The sequence below is a fragment of the Crassostrea angulata genome, chromosome 5 (assembly GCF_025612915.1).
Source record: "Crassostrea angulata isolate pt1a10 chromosome 5, ASM2561291v2, whole genome shotgun sequence".
Taxonomy (NCBI): Eukaryota; Metazoa; Mollusca; class Bivalvia; order Ostreida; family Ostreidae; genus Magallana; species Magallana angulata.
In genome coordinates this window covers 26053627-26073836 of record NC_069115.1, presented here as the reverse complement: position 1 = coordinate 26073836, position 20210 = coordinate 26053627, and the positions used below count along the sequence as shown (strand labels likewise).

The following is a 20210-nucleotide window of genomic DNA, read 5'->3' as shown; positions in this document are numbered from 1 at the left end:
ATTCAATTTTCACCTTTATTAGGAATTGTTTTGAACCAAGTGTGTCAATTTCGTTGTTCATACTTCACCTTTCATGGATCAGTTAAACCATGTACTACTTTCATATTTAAAACCTTTGCTCTTTTAGTAGCTCACCTGAGCTGAAAGCACTCTATTATGACTTTTTAGGTCACCTGAGTCACTCAGGTGACCTATTGCAATTGGTCTTCATCCGTTGTCGTGCGTCGTGCGTTAACAATTTTACAATTTTAACCTCTTCTTGAAAACTACTAGGTCAATCGTTACCATTTTTGGTGTGAAGCATCTCTATGGTAAGAAGAATCTAAATTGTGAAATTCATGGCTCTACCACCCCTGGGGTGCCACGGGCGGGGCCAAATATGCAAAAAAAGCCAAATTTTCAAAAATCTTCTTCTCTACTCCCACGCATGTGAGGAAAAAACTGGTTGCATGGTTATGATGTCCATGAAGCCCTCTACCAAAATTGTGAAATTTATGGCCCCTGGGTCAGGGGTTCTGGCTCTAGGGTGGGGCCAATATGACCATATAGTGAAAATGTTTTAAATCTTGGAAAATCTTCTCCTCTACTACCATATATATTTTTTGAAAACTATATGCATGATTATGATGTCCATGAAGCCCTCTACCTTAATTGTGAAATTCATGACCCCTAGGTCAAGGGTTCAGGCTCTAGGGTGGGGCCAATATGGCCAAATAGTAAAAATGTATTAAATCTTAGAAAATCTTCTTCTCTACTATCATATATATTTGTTAAAAACTAAATGCATGGTTATAATGTCCATGAATCCCTCAACCGAAATTGTGAAATTCATGACCCTTGGTCAGGGGTTCAGGCTCTAGGGTGGGGCCAATATGGTCATATAGTAAAAATGTATTAAATCTTAGAAAATCTTCTTCTCTACTCCCATATATACCGGTATTTGTTAAAAACTAAATGCATGGTTATGATGTCCATGAAGCCCTCTACTTAAATTGTGAAATTCATGACCCCTCGGTCAGGGGTTCAGGCTCTAGGGTGGGGCCAATATGGCCAAATAGTGAAAATGTTTTAAATCTTAGAAAATCTTCTTCTCTACTCCCATATATATTTGTTAAAAACTAAATGCATGGTTATGATGTCCATGAGGCCCTCTACCTAAATTGTGAAATTCATGACCCCTGGGTCAGGTGTTCAGGCTCTAGGGTGGGGCCAATATGACCAGATAGTGAAAATGTTTTAAATCTTAAAAAATCTTCTTCTCTACTCCCACACATGTGGGGAAAAAACTGAATACATGGTTATGATATCCCCAATCTCCTTTACCTAAATTGTGAAATTTATGGCCCCTGGGTCAGGGGTTCATGACATGAGGAGGGGGGGGGGGGGGCAATATAGTGTTTATGCATATAATGTTTAAAAATCTTCTTCTCTATTCTCACACATCGGTATAAAAAAAAAACACTGACTAATAATTATGTTTACCGGGAAGTCCTCTACTGAAATTTTAATTTTCATGTCCCCTCAAAGATGGGTTTTGACTCTGGGGCAGGGCCAAAATGGATGTATTGATGTTAATGCATATAATGTTAAAAAATTATCTTCTTTACTCCCACACACCTGAAAGGAAAACTGAATTCATGATTTTGTAGACCAGATCTTTTAGTTTAGTTTAGTTTCACAGTTCTTTTTGAAATGTGGTTGTCATTACAAATTTATGATTTTTATACTCCAGTATGAAACCTAATTAATTAGATGCATAGACTCTATGACAAGTTTGTGTATGGGATATATGCTACTCAGGTGACCGTTAAGGCCAATTGGCCTCTTGTTTGCTAAAATTATAGGTTTTATAGTCCTTTTTGAAAGATTTTATGAGGCAAAGGAGGTGGTCGTCATTACAAATTTATAATTTTTCTACTCCAGAACAAAATTTTCTTTAATTAGTGCATATATGAGACTCCTCAACAAGTTTTTGTATGGGTTATATGCTAAATCAGGTGATCATTAAGGCCTATTGGCTTCTTGTTCTTCTTAATCATCTACAAAGTGATGTTTGGTCTAACATAAAATCAAATGGGAAAAACTATAGACTCTTTTCACTGATCGTTACTGCAGTTACCGTCATCCAACAAGGCGATGATCCAAAAAGGCACAAATTTCTCAGGATGATACTTGCTTAGGAAAAATTTTTTAACATTTTTCTTGCCGTTAACGTATTAAAAATTGTTAAATTTTTTTTTATAAAATTGTATATGTGTGATGTGACATCCTGCCAATATCATTTTGTGGGATAACACTAGTTGCTTACGTTTAAGTCAACAAATATACTTTCATGTTTACAGTATTTTGCCAATTTGAAATATGATGCATACTTTTAATATTTTGTAGACTATTTCTATGTGACTCTATTAAAACAGGAACCTAATATATTCTTTTTTTCTTGTGTCATATCACATCAAATGGAATGTATGTCTAGATCATATGGGATTGCCCTGATGCCCATAAAACTGGAAGGGACAAAAAATCTTGAAAATCATTGAGCCACTCCTGAACCTATTACAAAATATTCTTGTTTCTTGTGTCATAGCACATTAAATGGTATGAATGTCAAGATCATGTAGGAATGTCCCAATGCCCACAAACAGGAAGTGTGCAAATATCTTGAAATCTTTGAGATCCCCATGCTTAAACCATAATATTCTTGTGTCATGTGGCATCACATGATATGTAAGATATGACCCCTATTGGAACAACATGAACTTCCAGTAATATAAATAATAATATAAATTGAAAATAATCAAGCATTTTGCCTTTCATATATATAAAGTTTGACCCATGTGGACAATCAAAACCCCAATAATGGCCTCACTTTGTTTGGGAATCTTTATTAGGCCACCTAAAATTAATTTTTAGATTCTCTTCCCAGCCCACCCCTCTGAAAATGGGCCGCCCCGATGCATTTTATTTTATTTTGAAGAAAAAAAATTTCGGGAAAAAAAAAATCGGCCTCGGTATGCAAAAAATTCCAAAACATTTTGATGGCAGCCTAAACATGTGAATTCAAGTCATATTTCTTATCATAAGGATACAAATGTCTTCATGCATTAACAGTTAAGTCAAAATAAAATGGAATTAAAAGATTACAAGTGGGTTTTGTACTCACATTAGCATTAACAACTTAAAAGAGTAGAGCAGTTGTTATTTCTAGAACATAAACGTAAAGGTGTTTTTAAAAAAATGATAAATATAATCCGCCCACCCGCACCATTTTTTTTGCAAATCAGAATGAGAATCTTTTAATCTAATATTTATTTTATATGGTCTTATTGCCTGGTTATTATAACATCTGGTGTTATCAATTAGTTTTATTATTTGCAGTGTTACTGGTACAGTTTGATACTTTGATATATCTATAAAGCCGTGATGAACTTTGAAAACACACATATTGATGTTGACCTTGACTTTTGTGCTATATTGATCAATTTGTAGATCTGGTTCAGACCAGAGAGTGACCTTTTTACAGCAACGTCAATCATCTGCTCCCTCCACACCCTCCCACCATTCAGCCAACAGTAGTCCTGGCAGTCATTTTGATGACTACACTTCAAGGCCGAAGACAAATGTTAAACGTACAGCATCCTTTCATGGTGAAACACCGTCAGCAAAAAAGGAGGTACAACCAAGAAGAAGTGGATCTGATGTAAGAATCAAAGGTTTTTAGCTCATCTTAGCCGAGGGCTTATTTTTAGTGAGCTCTTCTGATCAAGATTTGTCCGTTGTCTGTCCTCGTCATTAGTGTTGTAAACTTTTCAACTTTTTCTTCAGAACCACTAGGCTGATTTCAACCAAATTTGGCACAAATCATCACTAGGTGAAGGGAATTCAAGTTTATTCAAATGAATAACCACGCTCTCCTTAGAGGGGACATAATTTAAAATTATTGAAAATTTGCAGGTATTTTTAAAAAATCTTCTCAAAAACCATTTTGCAAGAAAAGCTTAAATTTGTGTGGAAGCATCCCCATGGGTGTAGATTCAAATGTGTTCAAATCATGGTCCCTGGTGGAAGGGGGGTGCACAAGTCAAATTTTTACATAAACTGTAAAACCATTTGGCCAGAATAGCTCAAATTTGTGTGGAAGCATCCTCAGGTAGTGTATAGAATCAAGTTTGTACAATTAATGGTCCTCATGGGTAGGATGGAGCCACATTGGGGTTGAATTTTTATATAGAACTTTATATACGGAGAAAATCTTTAAAAATCTTCTTCTCTAAAACCATCTGTCTGGAAAAATCATTTAATTTCAAAATCAATTTAAAGTGGTTTTGAATGTTTTTCCGAAAAGTAAACTAAAATTTTGCTGTATTAAAGGGTCGCAGAAAGTACGCACGGTCCAGTGTAAAAATTGTCCTAACGTCATCCCGTTCTTAGAAGAGTTTTTAGCTAACAATATTTACAGTTTAATAAAATATGACAAAACATCACATAATCTTCAATAGTGATGTAGTTGGTATTGTGTACGACATATTCAGAAGACATTTGAACCCTTTTTTAAACGAGCAATTAAGTTTTGAAAGTTATTATGGCAAGAACGTTTTTTAAAAATGCCAGAAAAAGCGATGTAGGTTGATCGCATGAAACAGTGCACCTAATAATATAAAATCCTTTGTTGACTTGGATAATACATTGATAGAAATGGTACAATTGATTTAAGAAATTAGAAAACATCGAAATATTTCAAGAAAATTTTTCCACAAGTGGCACAAGTGATATTTTGAAGCTCGAGTGTGCCATTGTACCCAGACATAATAGTGAATGCGCCATATTACTATCCAAAGTAAAACCAAGAACTACATGTACGACATTTAAAACAAACATTACTAAAGTCTATAGAAATATTTAAATAATTCTTTTCTTAAAAAAGTGTCATTATTTAGAATGAAATTACATGTGTCCACAAACTTTGTTTTGGCAACTATTGTATCACATATCAATAATATAACAGTCTTTTATCCATAAATCAATGATAAATGATGGTGCGTAAAAGTATTACATAGAGCTTAATCTATCGCTATTTAGAATAATTTATCTTGATGACCAGAAAGAAAAAAGGAGAAGATCGACTTAGTTTACCTGTAGACTGCATCATAAAAATTTTCCAATTTAAGTATCAAACACACTTAAAACTTAAAATCAAATCACATTTAGCAAAATAACAGGATTCACACTGATTTTTCTATCAACAATTCTAATTTAAAAGTGCATTCAACATTTATTCCTCTGTCGGACTCTGTGCTACGCTGTCCGATTATCAACAACAAACGCTGCATCGTCCAGGTAAGATGTAAACTTGTGCCTTGCAAATGAAGGATACCAAAGTTCACTTAAAATATGGACGCAGCACCCGACTACACGTGATCCAGCCTTGCATTTACAGTACAAGGAAACAATAGCTCCTTCACAGTGGCGTTTCCAACACAGATATTTCTTGGCCAACGGTATTTGGCATATCCTCTGCGATAAGAATATTGTAGGTGCCATCTGCCTGTAAATGTTGTGAGAGTAAGCCTAAGCCATCTTTACCTGGTAAGTTCCCAATATAATGTTGCAAAATTCTTCTTCAGTAAGTATCTGAAAATCTGTTGCAACATCAGCAGCATCCATCGCTCTCCACAGAGAAGATCTTCTGTCCCATCCCTCATTTTCCCCCCATTCTTGTAGCTCATTTCCTTTTTATACCCCCGCAAACAAAGTTTAAGGGGATATATTGGTATCACCCTGTTCGTCTGTCTGTAGACGCAACTTTGTCACCCCTATAGAATTTTTTACTACTGCATGGAACAATCTGAAAATTTGTACATTTGTTGCTCACCATCTGAAGATGTGCACCTGCAATTTTTTCTAAGATCAGACAAAATTTAATGATTTTATGACAGTTTTCATTTTCCTTATTGTATATATTGTAAACTGATGTTGAACAGTAAGGGAGGTATTCCTTACAGATTTTATTAATTAATTAATAGTATTAAAACACTCTAAAATATATTTATATAAATACATCCAGATGGAGTTCTTTTGTCTTTATGTCTTAAAAATAACTAGATTTATTTTTTATAAGTATTCGATCAACTGACAATGCAAAAAAAAATTTGTCAATGATAAATTCTTAGGAGCTTATAAGAACATCAAAGACAAGTGTGGCTGAATTCATTTGTCCCAAGGGGGCCATTATCTGAAGCCATGGTTTAGATGGAGCATGTGTTTAGGGAAAATTGATAATCTGTAAAATGTGGCTATTTTAAAACTGTTTCATGTAAACCAAAAGTTTTTATCATTATAAGGAAATAAATAATATCATTACTGTAAATTCCTTATATTACGCGAGTACTTAATTCCGCGATCTGGCGGTTTCGGATCAAATCGCGAGAATATAATATCGCGAACACGGAATTTCCATCCTTATTTCTTATAGTTTTGAACTCTAAGAAAATAATAGCGAGGTTTTAAAATCCGCGAAGGGTGCTTCTCGCGATTTTACGCGGATATTAATTCCTCGCGGTTAATTAGGAATCTACAGTATTAATAAAGAAGTTAACTATTTTTAGAAGTTGTTTTAATTTATTAGTCAAGTAAATTGATGAAGTGACCCTATAGGGCATTAATTAAAATGAAATTCAAAATAACTGATATGACTGTTTTGGCAATTTTAAAATTGTTTGTAATATTAAATTTTCTTTTTCTTTTTTTTTTTTTTTTTTTTTTTTACATAGTATGGTAATTATAGTAATGTTTTGGGAGTTTATTAAATTTAACAACCTCATCAAAGAAAATCATAGTCCTATGAGATCAGTTTTCTGATATGGAGTTCCATTGTACCGCAGGAGAAAGTGGGGAAAATTTGAAACAAATAATTGCATCTGTCAAGACTTTTATTAGAAAGATATTCAAAGTTTTATCAACAGAAGAGCACTGCTTGGCTACCGGTATTTCCATTTACTGCAAAGGGAGGGGTTATTGTCATTTTGTTGGTTTTTCTTTAAAACAATTAAATAAGAAAAAATATCAGATACATAAATTTGTAAATGTACTACTGTTATACACATGTATTTACAGTGAAATTCTGACAATTTTGATTTTAATTTTTCGTTAACTTTTTTTTTTACAATTCTAGAATTTTTTTTATTTGTATGTGTTCCAAACCTTTATTATTCAATTCAATTATTTGTCCCATTTGAAATTAGTCTTGCGGGGGTATTAGTCCCATTAGGACAGTTCTAGTTGCGATAGATAAAGCATTTTGGATGCAATTGCCTGGTTATCTTCAGCTGCTCTAAAACTTAGCGGAGGGCAGTATTTGTTAGAAATAGCAGCAACGATGCGTCCATAATCCCCTATGAATGGTATCTGTGTATTAGACATAGTCCTGTCCAGGTACTTCCACGGCTTAATTCTGCCGTTTACTGACTCCACCAGCCAGCACCTCTGTTTGAAAAGATTATATAAATACTTATCTTTTATAATTTGCATGCAATATTTATATACACAGGAAATACAACACATATAACTCAATGATGGACTTCAACAAAATTACTTTCACATGCTTATGTTTTAAATCAATTGAAATAACTACCTTGGTTATCAACCTGGAACTGTTTGATTCCTCAGTTGTGTGTTGCTTTGTACCTCTAAGGAAACATCCGAATTCCAATATTGGATAAAACATCAGCACTGTTCCTGACGCCATGATCAACAATGAAGGTATCACTATTGTGTAACCAGTTCCGCATTTCTTCTGCATTTTTCTTAATCATGTGGTAGGGACCCAGGACGGACACAATATATCCAGATGTCATGACAACCATCATGGGTTTTACAAGCGGACTGTGGTTATGTAGGCTAAAGGAAAAGCTGAAATTGGAGGACTTTTGGAAGTGTATGTATGTCCCATCCAACACAAGCAAGGCTGGGATGGATTCGGCCAGCTGGATGAAAGCAGTTCCTGTGCTAATGGCCTTGTATGCATGGCTATGACATCGTTGCGAGAAATATGTCCGAAACCCAACTTGTGTGGTACCAAGTCCTTCATCAGAGAGTGTCTGGCTGATTAGAAACGACTTTGCATACCAAAAGAAACCCCAAAGAAATATATATATCAAAAGTTGTTGTTTTCAGTTAGGGACTATATAAATGTATATGAATTATACTTATATACTGCATTTCTATAATTACTAAGTTAGTAAGTTCTGAGAATGTCCAGGAGACGATTTATGCCTTCAACACTGAAAGAAGTTGATTGTCTAATTCTGTCCGACACGCCATGATTTAATGCGTCTGAAGTCAAATGTTCGCCATGAATATGTGTTGGACAAGATCTTGAACCTTCTTTCATGAACACACCAAGTTGTACAAACATCTCAAGTCGTGACTGTTCAGGAATGACAACAGATTTTATTGGTTTCTTCTCACAAACTGCACAAGCATATGTTGATTACCAGTAGAAGGAATAGGAAGTGTCGTACGTATTTCAAGTGGGGCAACACTTTCTTTGTCAGCATTAGGATGGAGTCCTGGGGCTTGGGATTCATGTTTAAGGGAGAAGTAAAAGAGTTGCCTGCATTTATTACACACTACGTCACTTTCATGCAAGTCAGTCACAAAGCGTTTGGATTGAAACTTTCGAAGAGCTTTATTTCCAAAAAGCGGTCTTCGTTCACTAGTCTTGATGTGTTTACAACATGTACATGTTACACACAAGTATTGTCTAAGTTTGGATAACATGCTTCAGAACCTTAAATAAAAAAAAAAAATTGAGTAATATTTAGACTATTAATGTTCTAGCGATTAAAACTTAGATATATTATAGACATGCATAAAATTATAGAACTGAATGTGTTTCAATTATCACATTTATTCAAGGGACTAAATAAGGCATCATTCCTTGAGTATTACATTTTTGGCATGAGGTGATCAAATAAGGTCGGGGTGATCAATATTCGGGCTTAATATAATAAATTAAATTAAAGTATTTAAGCAACTCATAATATTCAAAGAATGATTCCTTATTCATCTTATTTATATAATTCTATAATTAAGTAGTGTTACATCAGAACAGTTGCGAAAAGTTGATCTGGCAAAATTTTATTGATGCAATATTGTATCAAAGAAATTTTTTGACTGATCAGATGTGCCAATATCTCATCAAACAAATAAATATTAAATAATAAAGGTATTCTCCAGTTGTACGTAATACATGTATATGTATCAGCAACCATTAAGAAGCATTTACATGTATATAACGAACCCTTCTCTCTCTCTCTCTTTCTCTCTTTCTCTCTCTCTCTCTCTCTCTCTCTATTTTTATTCAGGAATGTTATGTTATTATTTGAATACGTAATTATTCAGCAAGTATTAAGTGAGTTCAGTGAGTTACACAGTGAATTATGTGTGTAAAAATAACATACCAAGAAACATGTTATAAAAAATGGTGACTGTATAAGATTTTAAATATTGTTTATTCGACAGCACTTTGAATATATTGAATTTGACTGAAAATCCAACTCGATCTTTTCACACGTGAAAACATTTGAATGCACCCAAATAAAAAAGTAGGGACCGTTTAAAAAAAAGTTTGTCATCAAACGAGAAAAGTGTGGCCACAAAGTGGGGATTTTTAAATAGGAAAAAAATAAAATCTTCTTACTTATACTTAAACCATAAAATATTTGGATAAAAATTGTCAGATTTTTTACCTTTTTGAACTTAGTCATTTTTTGGCAAAATTTTACATAACGCCTCCTACAGTTTTCAAGATAGGAAGTTGTTCTTTTGCAGATCAGTTGTTCATATATCAGAGTTGTGCATATTGCTAGGATTTTGATTTCTGATTTTTATGAGAAAAAAAATCAGCTTCTGAACTTAGTCAAATTTTTGGAAAAATATCGCATATAGGGCCTCCATTTCACTAGATATGGTAGGTAATGTTTATCAATTCAGGGTTGACATGGATTATGGATACAGTTCACATAAAAGAAAACCCAGTTTGTTGTCACATTGACAGCTTTTTACTTGTTTAGAAAAATAAACAACAAACAAAAACTTAAAATCTATAATATCTCAGGACCGGAAGTGACGATTTAAAAAATGATCAACAATTTTCTTACAAATTTTGTCTTGAGTACTGACAGTTTCATAAAAATCAGCTGAAGGGTTCTTGAGAAGTCGTAACAGAAAAAAAAAATTACAATTATAATAGAGGAAAAGAAACAAAGCAATAACAATAAGGTCTTCCGTTGAAATAGAAGACCTTAACTAGCAACTCATTTCAGTCTATACCATTAAAGGCCGAACATTTTACGAACGCCCCCTATTGTACCTGTACAAACTTCAAAATGATGCCGCTTGTCAATCAAGCTTGAAACAATAGCCCCCAGTCTGATTGACTTGATCGTCCGAGCGTGATCTGGCCAGGTCCGTGGATTTCTGTTTACTAGCAATTAACAACATTATCTTTGATATCTTCCGTCAAGTATTATATGGGGGAATTAAAAATTGAATTCTTAACATAACTAGTATTAATATTATGAAAAATAATTATTCGGTGATTGAAAATACGTACAATATATATTTGAATTATGTTGAATGTATGTGACGTAATAAATTCCATGAAGATGCATGAGCAGCTCGAAAGAAATTAATTTTCTTTTTAACACAAACTTATGGTCTACTAAAGCTGTATTTACTGGTAATTCACTCAATGGGAGCTTAGTGCATGAAAACACCACTCCATGGAAAACGAACTCCATTAATTGTCATTGTATAATACCGGGCTGCCTTTCCATTCGATTTCACATTCTTACTGATTGTATGGTTTTCTTATACAGTTATGATTGTTAAAATTAACTTCTTAAACAATGTCAAGTGCTAAACAAAATGTACTGAGTTATATTTTTAAAGCAGAAATAAATTACTGCATTTTTTCAATTGTGATTTACACACGTGTGCTTAGAGAAAATTCGGACAATACATAAGATTTCGGTATAAAATTGCTTCGTATGGTCATAAGAACAATAAGATATTTAAACTAAGACCAATTCTGACTAAATATTTATTTCCTGTGTATTAATCTGCTTCCTATGTATAGCGATTAGCAGCGTTCACGACCGCAGATAGACTGTAAGCCCCGGAGGCTTTCACACCTCAAATAATTAAGCCGCGCCCTCACCTGAGATTTACCACCCGGTAAAAATGTTCGGCCTTTAAGTCTTGTTTTAAATGAATGCTCATATTTTCTACCCAAAATAAGATAAATAATTGGGGTGTGTATTGTATTTCAACCTATTTTTAGCTCACCTGAGCTGAAATCTCAAGTGAGCTTTTCTGATCACTTTTTGTCTAGCGTGTCTGTCCATCCATCTGTCTGTCTGTATGTAAACTTTTTACATTTTCAACTTCTTCTCCAGAACCACTGGGCCAATTTCAACCAAACTTGGCACAAAGCATCATTAGGTGAAGGAGATTCTAGTCTGTTAAAATGAAGGGCCACGCTCTCTTCTCAAGGGGAGATAATTATTTCAAAAACTTTTTTCTCAAAAATCATTCAGAAAGGCTGAAACTTGTGTGGATGCATCCTCTGATAGTATAGATTGAAGTTTGTTCAAATCATGGTTCCTGGGGGTTAAAGATAGGGGCCACAATGGGGATCAAAGTTTTACATAGAAATGTATAATGTAAATGTTTTAAAATCTACTCAGAAAATTATTTGCCAGAAAAGCTGAAACTTGTGTAAAAGCATCATCAGGTAGTGTAGATTTAAAGTTGTAAAAATCATGCCCCCTAGGGGTAGGGGTAGGGTGGGGGTCGAACTTGTACATAGAAATATATATTGTAAATCTTTAAAAATCTTTTTCCCAGAAACTAATCAGCTTGAAAAACTGAAACTTATGTGGAAGCATCATCAGGTAGTTATACCCCCCCCCCAAACGAAGTTTAGGGGGGTATATTGGTTTCACCCTGTCCGTCTGTCTGTCTGTCTGTCTGTCCATCCGTCTGTCCACCTGTCTGTAGACGCAACTTTGTCCCCCCTATAGAATTATTTACTACTGCATGGAACAGTCTGAAAACTTGTACATAGGTTGATCACCATCTGAAGATGTGCACCTGCAATTTTTTTAAAGATATATTTATATAAATACATCCAGATGGAGGTTTTTTGTCTTTATGTCTTAACTAAATTATTTTAGCTTTGCGGGGGTATTAGTCCCATTTGGATAGTTCTAGTTTAGAGTTAAAGTTTTAAAGTTGTAAAAATCATGACCCTCAGGGCCATAAATTCAGATGCTGGAGGAGGTTAAGAATTTTGGAGTAGGTTAAAGTTTTTTAGAACAGGTGCCCTTTGATAGCAATTTCAAAGTTACTTTTTTCTTGGCCAATCTAAACTAAAGATATCACAGATAATTCATTTTTGTATTCAATGCTTATAGCTACATTCATAACTGAAAGAAGCATCAACAATGGCATAATTGTTTCTAATGTACATGTGTATAAAAGTGCAGTTAATTGACAATGTTGATGAGCAATTCAACATCATAGTATTTGAATATTTAAGAAACGTCTTTTATATAATATATTTGGTCTCTTTTCAATATTCTTTGTGTCTCGTGACATTTGGTGAGAAAATCCAAACTATTATGATGATGATGTATACATTTATATAGCATAAAACATGTTTAATGCAAAAGGTATGATAATGAATAAAATACATGTATGTCCACATAAACATTATAAACCAGTGCCTCCATTCTATAATAGTTATTGAAGAACGTTGTCAATACATTTCATGACGTTATTGGTTGATATTAATATGTTCGATAACTATTACATGTATATGGAAACCGTAAAAGATATTTATAAAAACAAGCTGTTTTGAAACAGGTTAATTCCTAAATATTTCATTAAAAAGCTTTGAAAACCGGCTGATTTTGCTGTTTAGTACAGTTTACCGTGCCCAGTTCTTTGTCGTGCAGTACAAAATCCCCAACATTTTGATATTGTTTTAAAAAAAGAAATATTATTAACCCAATGCAAATTTTAAATGCCAGTCATGATTTGGTTAATTTAAAATGTCATGGAATCCTCTATTTTTTTAATTGTGTGTTACATTTCTTGTAGGAAAACCTTTATGATAAGATTCAACAACAACAAGCACAAACAACTGTAAGTGTCCATTATCAAATGAAATGTTCATGTATAATGCATTTCTCTGGCTTTTGTAAAGAATCTTCCTCTAATCAAATAGTATTTATGTCTCTGTGTTATGACTTTTACTTGTGTCATTTCTTATCTTCGAATGAATTAATGTTCATAGTAATTTATACTAAAATGTCTACATGTATGAAAATTGCTCTAGTTTGTTTTAGCTCTCTGTCACTACTTACCACAAAATTGGTACTTATGCTGATATTTAAGCATATCTATATGATATTATAACAAAATTTATTCAATGATTATTGGAATCATTGCAGTACAAAATAATAAGAGGCCAATGGGCTACATCACTCACCTGAAAATAGTTCTTGTATCATTTTATAGTCTGTCTTAAGCAGCCATTAGTTTCTGTCTTAAGCAGCCATATTTAGACCGCCCAACCTTATTTTTATGCCCCACTTCGCAGAAGGGAGGGCATATTGCTTTAATTTGCTGCTGTCTGTCTTTCGGTCAGTCGGTCGGTCCACCAACAGTTTCCGTTCATTTTCTTCGCAGAGGATGAACATATTGAATGAAATTTGGTATACAGGTTTATCATGATAATATCTAGGTCAGGTTCAATATTGGGTATGATCGAGCAACTTTTGACAGAGTTATGGCCCTTGGACGTAAAAAAAACTCCAGTTATTTGCAGTTTCCGCTCATTTTCTTCGCAGGTTTATCATGATAATATCTTAATCAAATTTGATATTGGGTAAAATTGAGCAATTTTCGACAGAGTTTTGGCCCTTGGACGTAGAAAAATTCCAGTTCTTTGCAGTTTCCGCTTATTTTCTTCGCCGAGGATGAACATATTGAAATGAAATTTGGTATACAGGTTTATCATAATAATATCTAAGTCAAGTTTGATTATGGGTACGATCGAGCAATTTTCGACAGAGTAATGGCCCTTGGACGTAGAAAAATTCCAGTTATTTGCAGTGTCTGCTCATTTTTTCACAGAGGATGAACATATGGAGAAGAAATTTGGTATACAGGTTTATCATGATAACATCTAGGTCAAATTCGATATTGGGTACAATCGAGCAATTTTCTACAGAGTTATGGCCCTTGTAAGTGAAAAAAACTCGTTATTTGCAGTTTCCACTCAGTTTCTTTGCAGAGGATGAACATATATTGAAATGAAATTTGGTATACAGGTTTATCATGATAATACATGTATCTAGGTCATGTTTGATTATGGGTACGATTGAGCAATTTTTGACAGAGTTAAGGCCCTTGGACATAAAAATTCCAGTTCTTTGCAGTTTCTGCTTTTTTTCTTCGCAGAGGATGAAAATATTGAAATAAAATTTTGGATACAGGTTTATCATGATAATATTTAGGTCAAGTTTGATATTGGGTACAATCGAGCAATTTTCGACAGAGTTATGGCTCTTAGACAGAGAAATTCCAGTTATTTGCAGTTTCCGCTCATTTTTTTCACAGAGGATTCACATATTGATATCAAATTTGGTATACAGGTTTATCTAAATAATATCTAATTCAAGTTTGATGATGGGTATGATAGAGCAATTTTCGACAGGGTTATACTCCTTGGACTTAGAAAAATTCCAGTTATTTGCAGTTTACGTTCATTTTCTTTGTGGATGTTTCCAAGGAGGGGGGCATAAGTGTTTCACAAACATCTCTTGTCTATAGAAAAACCCTGCATTAAGCAACACCCTGCCTTATGGTACCTTGGACCATCCTCTTTAGTCCCAAAATACTGTGTAAATTGTGCAGCAACTTTTATCAAATTAGAATAGCATCCCAATTTGACAAACATATCTACTTTGTTTTGATAACTAATTTTAATATTAATTTTATCAACTTTCATAGTAACAATTGTTATCATTAGTAACAATTGTTATCAATAACCCCCATTCATTAAGTTTTTCATTACAACATGCAAAAATGTCTGGAAAGATAAGCATGATTATGGATTGTTTTAAAGGGGCATGGTCACGATTTTGGTCAAGAATTATTTATCCGATTTTAATATTTACAATGCTTTGGAAAGGCATTTTAAACAGGCAACCGAAATTTGAGTACCATTTGTTGAGTTAAAGCGAGTTACAGAGCTTGAAATTCTTTGCTATGTAAACAAAGTGCTTGCTTACATTTTGAATGTTAAAGTTAAAATTTCAGTTTTAAACCTAAAACGAATGTGTTAAATGTTAGGAACAGTTTATCTATGCTTAAAATAAATAAAAAGATAGACAAATAAGCTGGAAAAAGATTTTTTCCTGGTATATTGAACCTATGTAAACAAAAACAGGGCACAAGCCTTGTTTACATGACAAAGAATTGTGAGCCCTGTATCTTGCTTATAACTCTACAAATGACTCTCAAATTTAATTTGATCATTAGAAATGCATATCTGAAGCATTGTAAATAATAAAAACATAAAAATAAAATTTGACCAAAATCGTGACCATGCAGAAATGTAGATAACATCATTTATTTGCCAGCAGTGAAGTATGTATACTATACTATTAATATCGTCCCTGCTTGCCAGCCTTTAATACAAGACAATGAAAACATACTGTCATAGTCCATTTATTGGAAACAAAAGCATACTGAGTTTATTATTATTCTCCCCTTAAGTTATGTAACAAGTGATTCTGTACAAAATTAAAGATCTTTTTAAAGATGATGAAATTTGAAATTCATTCTTAGGCTATTAAGAAGTATTATAAAGATAATAGATAAACTTAACTATTTAGTACCAAATATTATTGATAGCAAAAAGAGAGCTTAAAAGATTGCACGTGAGGTAAGTCTTGGACTGCTTACGTTATATGACTCCCTGTCTTATGTGACTTTTTTTACCTTTGGAAGGTCACATAAGTGTAAAATTTTAAAAATATTGTAAAGCTGTTATATGTTCCAAGATTTGACTATACATTAAACAATATGTAAGGAAAACCCTACTCTTTTGGACAACAATCATATCCTTAGCCCTAAGATGCATCAACTGACCAATCTAATTATCCTATGCATCAATGTATTAAAGATAACAAAATTGTAAAATGAACCATAGTTAATTAGAATCAAAGTCCTGAAGTACTGATGTGAGTTGATCTTATTGATTATTCTTATGCTAAAATCAGCATCGTATCGTATCAGCTGAAATTTTCAAATCAATTCAAATCTTTCTTATTTTTGCGTAAATAATTCACATGGATGTCAATTCATGATTTTTTTCTATCACATTTCATAAGGAAATATAATAATCACACAAAGTCATTTTTATTTGACGCAAAACATAAAAGTATATCATTTATATTAAGTTTCAGGGCATCAGGTCTTAAATTTTTCAGGTCTTTAGTATGTCCCGTTCCAAACACTTTTCACTTTCGGTTTGGCAGAGTAACTGCATAGGAGAGTTGATTAAAATCAACTCCCAAAAAGTGGTTATGTTGATGGTTACATTTTTTAAAATTAAGGATCTTCCATATGTATACAAGCTTTGGTGTAAATATTGGCAATTCTGGTGCAGTGGCTCTTGAGAAGATTTTTATACCCCACACACTGTTTTGATCCATCGTTCAGTCAGTTCATCAGTCCTTTTTTTAGCTCACCTGAGCTGAAAGCTCAAGTGAGCTTTTCTAAATAAAATTTGTCCGTTGTCTGTCATTGTTGGCGTTGTCGTTGTTGTAAACTTTTCACATTTTCATCTTCTTCTCCAGAACAACTGGGCAGATTTCAACCAAACTTGGCACAAAGCATCACGGGGAGTAGGGGACTTAAGTTTGTTCAAATGAAGGGCCATGCCCTCTTTAAAGGGGAGATAATTTACAAATATTGAAAATTTGTTGGCATTTTTCAAATATCTTCTTCTCAAAATTATTAGACCAGAAAAACTGTAACTTGTATGGAAGCATTATCAGGTAGTACAGATTAGAGTTTGTTCAAATCATGGACCCCGGGGGTAGGGTGGGACCACAATGGGGGAATGGATTTTTACATAAGAATGTATAGAGAAAATCTATAAAAATCTTCTTCTCAAAACTATAAAGCCAGAAAAGCTGTAACTTGTATGAAAGCATTTTCAGGTAGTGTAGATTCAAGTTTTTTCAAATCATGGTCCCTTGGTGTAGGGTTGGGCCACAATGGGGGAATGATTTTTACATAAGAATGTATAGAGAAAATCTTTAAAAATCTTCTTCTCAAAAAGTATAAAGCCAGAAAAGCTGTAACTTGTACTGAAGCAACTTCAGGCAGTGTAGATATAAGATTATTCAAATCCTGGTCCCAGGGGGTAGGGTAAGGCCACAATGGGGGAATGGATTTTTATTTAAGAATGTATTTCTTCTCAAAAACTGTTAAGCCAGAAAAGCTCAAATTGGCATGGAAGCATCTTCAGGTAGTGTAGATTCAAGTTTGCTCAAATCATGGTCCCTTAGGGTTTGGCAGGGAATAAATTTTTTACAAAGGAGTATATAGAGAAAATCTTAAAAAAAAACAACTATGAGGCCAGGAAGGTCCAAATTTTAGTGGAAGCATCTTGAGAATGTATAGATTTTAGTTTCTTTAAATAATATTCGCCGGGAGTAGGGTGAGGCCACAGTGGATGATGAATTTTTATATATAGAAAACATCTTTAAAAACCTTATTCTAAAACACTGTTAGGCAAGGAAAGCCCAAATTAGAGTGGAAACATCCTCAGATAGTAAAGATTCAAGTTTCTTTAAATCATAGTCGCTGTGTTTAGGGTAAAGTGAATTTTAATATAGGAATATATACAGAAAATCTTTAAAAATCTGCTTCTCAAAAATATTAGGCCAGAAAAGATCAAATTTGAGTGGATCGAAGCACCCTCAGATAGTATAGATTTAAGTTTGTTTAAATCTTAGTCCCCAGGGGTAGGGTGAGGCCACAGTGGGGGATGAATTTTTACATAGGAATATATAGAGAAAATCTTTTAAAATACTCTGGGAAAGTTTTCAGTCCAAAAATCAGTAACTTGTGTGAAAGCACAGGTTGTGCAGATTAAAGTTTGATGAAACCATCATTCCCTAAAAAAATGTGGGGGCCACAAAATGTTGGGGGTGTATATAGGGATAGGGAAAAATCTTCTTACAGGTACAACAACAAAAGGGGCTTGGTGTTCACCAAAAAAATTATGTAGATAAAAATTGGCAGATTTAATTTTTTTTTTTAAGATCTACTGTAATTAGATGTCAAGGTATTTTGATTTTGATAGTGTTATACTAATTTGATCAGATTTAAGGCTATTGATGCTCAGGTGAGCAATGTGACCCCTAGGCCTCCTGTTACAATATCTTAATAAAACATATGTCATCCATAAATGCAAAATTCAAGCTGTAATTAATTGGACCATAGTCAAGATTTTTAAAATTCCTTTCGTGGAATATTTTTATTTGATAACACCTTCAAAATTATACATGTATCATAATTAAGAATAACGGACCATTCATTTAGTAGGTACAAATATGGTTGTTATACATTGAATATATTAATTCATCATTATTACCTGCAAAAGCTATTTATTTTATATGTAGTATGTGTATTTACATGCATAAATTCTATAATTTCTTAAGGCACAATTATGCATTTTACCACACATTTTGTTGGTTTCAACACAAAATTCTTAGTTTTCAAAGAAAACTTTAATGTTTAGCTACCTATTGTTATTTTGTTTATTGATCTTTTACATGCGATTTGTTTTATTTTACTTTGTTGATCAGGAATAGACAAGAAAATGCACACAATTGGTAACAGGTATAGAATGCTGAAATGCACAGTTTGCAACTTTGCTTTTATTTGCAGTTTTGAAGATGATATATATACATGACAATTCCATTTTTTCTTATTTCAAGTGTCATATGCATCTAGAGTAAAAAAAAATGTAATTTATATGTAAATGAAAAGCATTTTGATTATCTTAACAAATATTTTTTTGAAGAAATTCCAGTTTACTTTATGAAAGTTGAATTACTGCTTAAATTTACTATATATTCATAAAAACAAGGTAATTCCAATTAATATATACTTTTACATATAATTCTCGCTTGAAAACCATGGATGAAACGGGATTGTCCATCACTTACTCCATTTCTGAGCACACAGATTTATGTGTATGTTTCTTTAAATGGAAATAATTCAGACATGAGTATGTGATTGAATGTACCTTTGAAAATTAGTGTGCTGTTAAATTTGCTAGATTGATTTTTGAATTTTATGATTGTTCACTAAATGTTTCATGCTTTCAATCTACTTACTTCAGGAACATCAGGTTATGACATTCATAATTTAATGCAAATTGTTTTACTCAATACCATATACAAGGAGTATCATCTGTATTGTGTTAGAAGTAGGTAGAGAATATCATTTTATAGATTTCTTGTCTGTTAGATGTGATAAAAATAACTTTCAAAGTACATGTAGATTCATCATTCTGTAGTTACTTGTATCTGCGAGACTTGTCACAGTGTAGTACATGTATTTCCCAAAGTTGTGCGCTGAGGTAATTGACTGTTGACAATATAAATTGACATTTAATGTACGTGAAGGAAGTGTGAACTTTAAACACTGATTCTATTTTTAAAAAGATGAACCTTTTCAGCATCAATATCTCAAGATGAACATATGTAGCACCTTCAATTTTAAAGTCAGCAAATCTGAGAAGTAATAAGTGTACCTACTAAATGTATTGTTTTAAAAGTTTCTTTTGGTATTGTTTTTATATTATAGAGCATAATGTTATATTTAGATTGTGAAGGATCATTTAAATTTGTACACTAGATGCTCTCTAACATTTAGATGTCTTTCCACCTCAATATTGTCTCAATGATTTTGAATATTTGAAGAAAAGTGTTATCTTTGATACATAACATATCAAGAATTTTAAATAATTCTGGTTATAATGATATATATGAGACTCCTCAACAAGTTTGTGTATGGGCAATATATCTGGTACTCAGGTGACTGTTAAGCCC

General features: G+C 33.1%; 1 protein-coding gene across 8 annotated transcripts in view; it reads left to right on the top strand.

Annotated features, from left to right (window-relative positions):
• The window catches only part of LOC128183593 (dentin sialophosphoprotein-like), a 193202-nt gene that overhangs the window by 162867 nt on the left and 10125 nt on the right, over positions 1-20210 (top strand). For 5 of the 8 annotated variants that reach the window (XM_052852689.1, XM_052852688.1, XM_052852691.1 and 2 more), the window contains 2 exons: positions 3490-3700; positions 13168-13212. In XM_052852689.1, coding sequence (XP_052708649.1) covers positions 3490-3700; positions 13168-13212 — 256 coding nt within the window. Of the gene's footprint in view, positions 1-3489; positions 3701-13167; positions 13213-18959; positions 18994-20210 lie in introns of all 8 variants that reach the window. The other 3 variants (XM_052852693.1, XM_052852694.1, XM_052852692.1) reach the window with 3 other exon arrangements.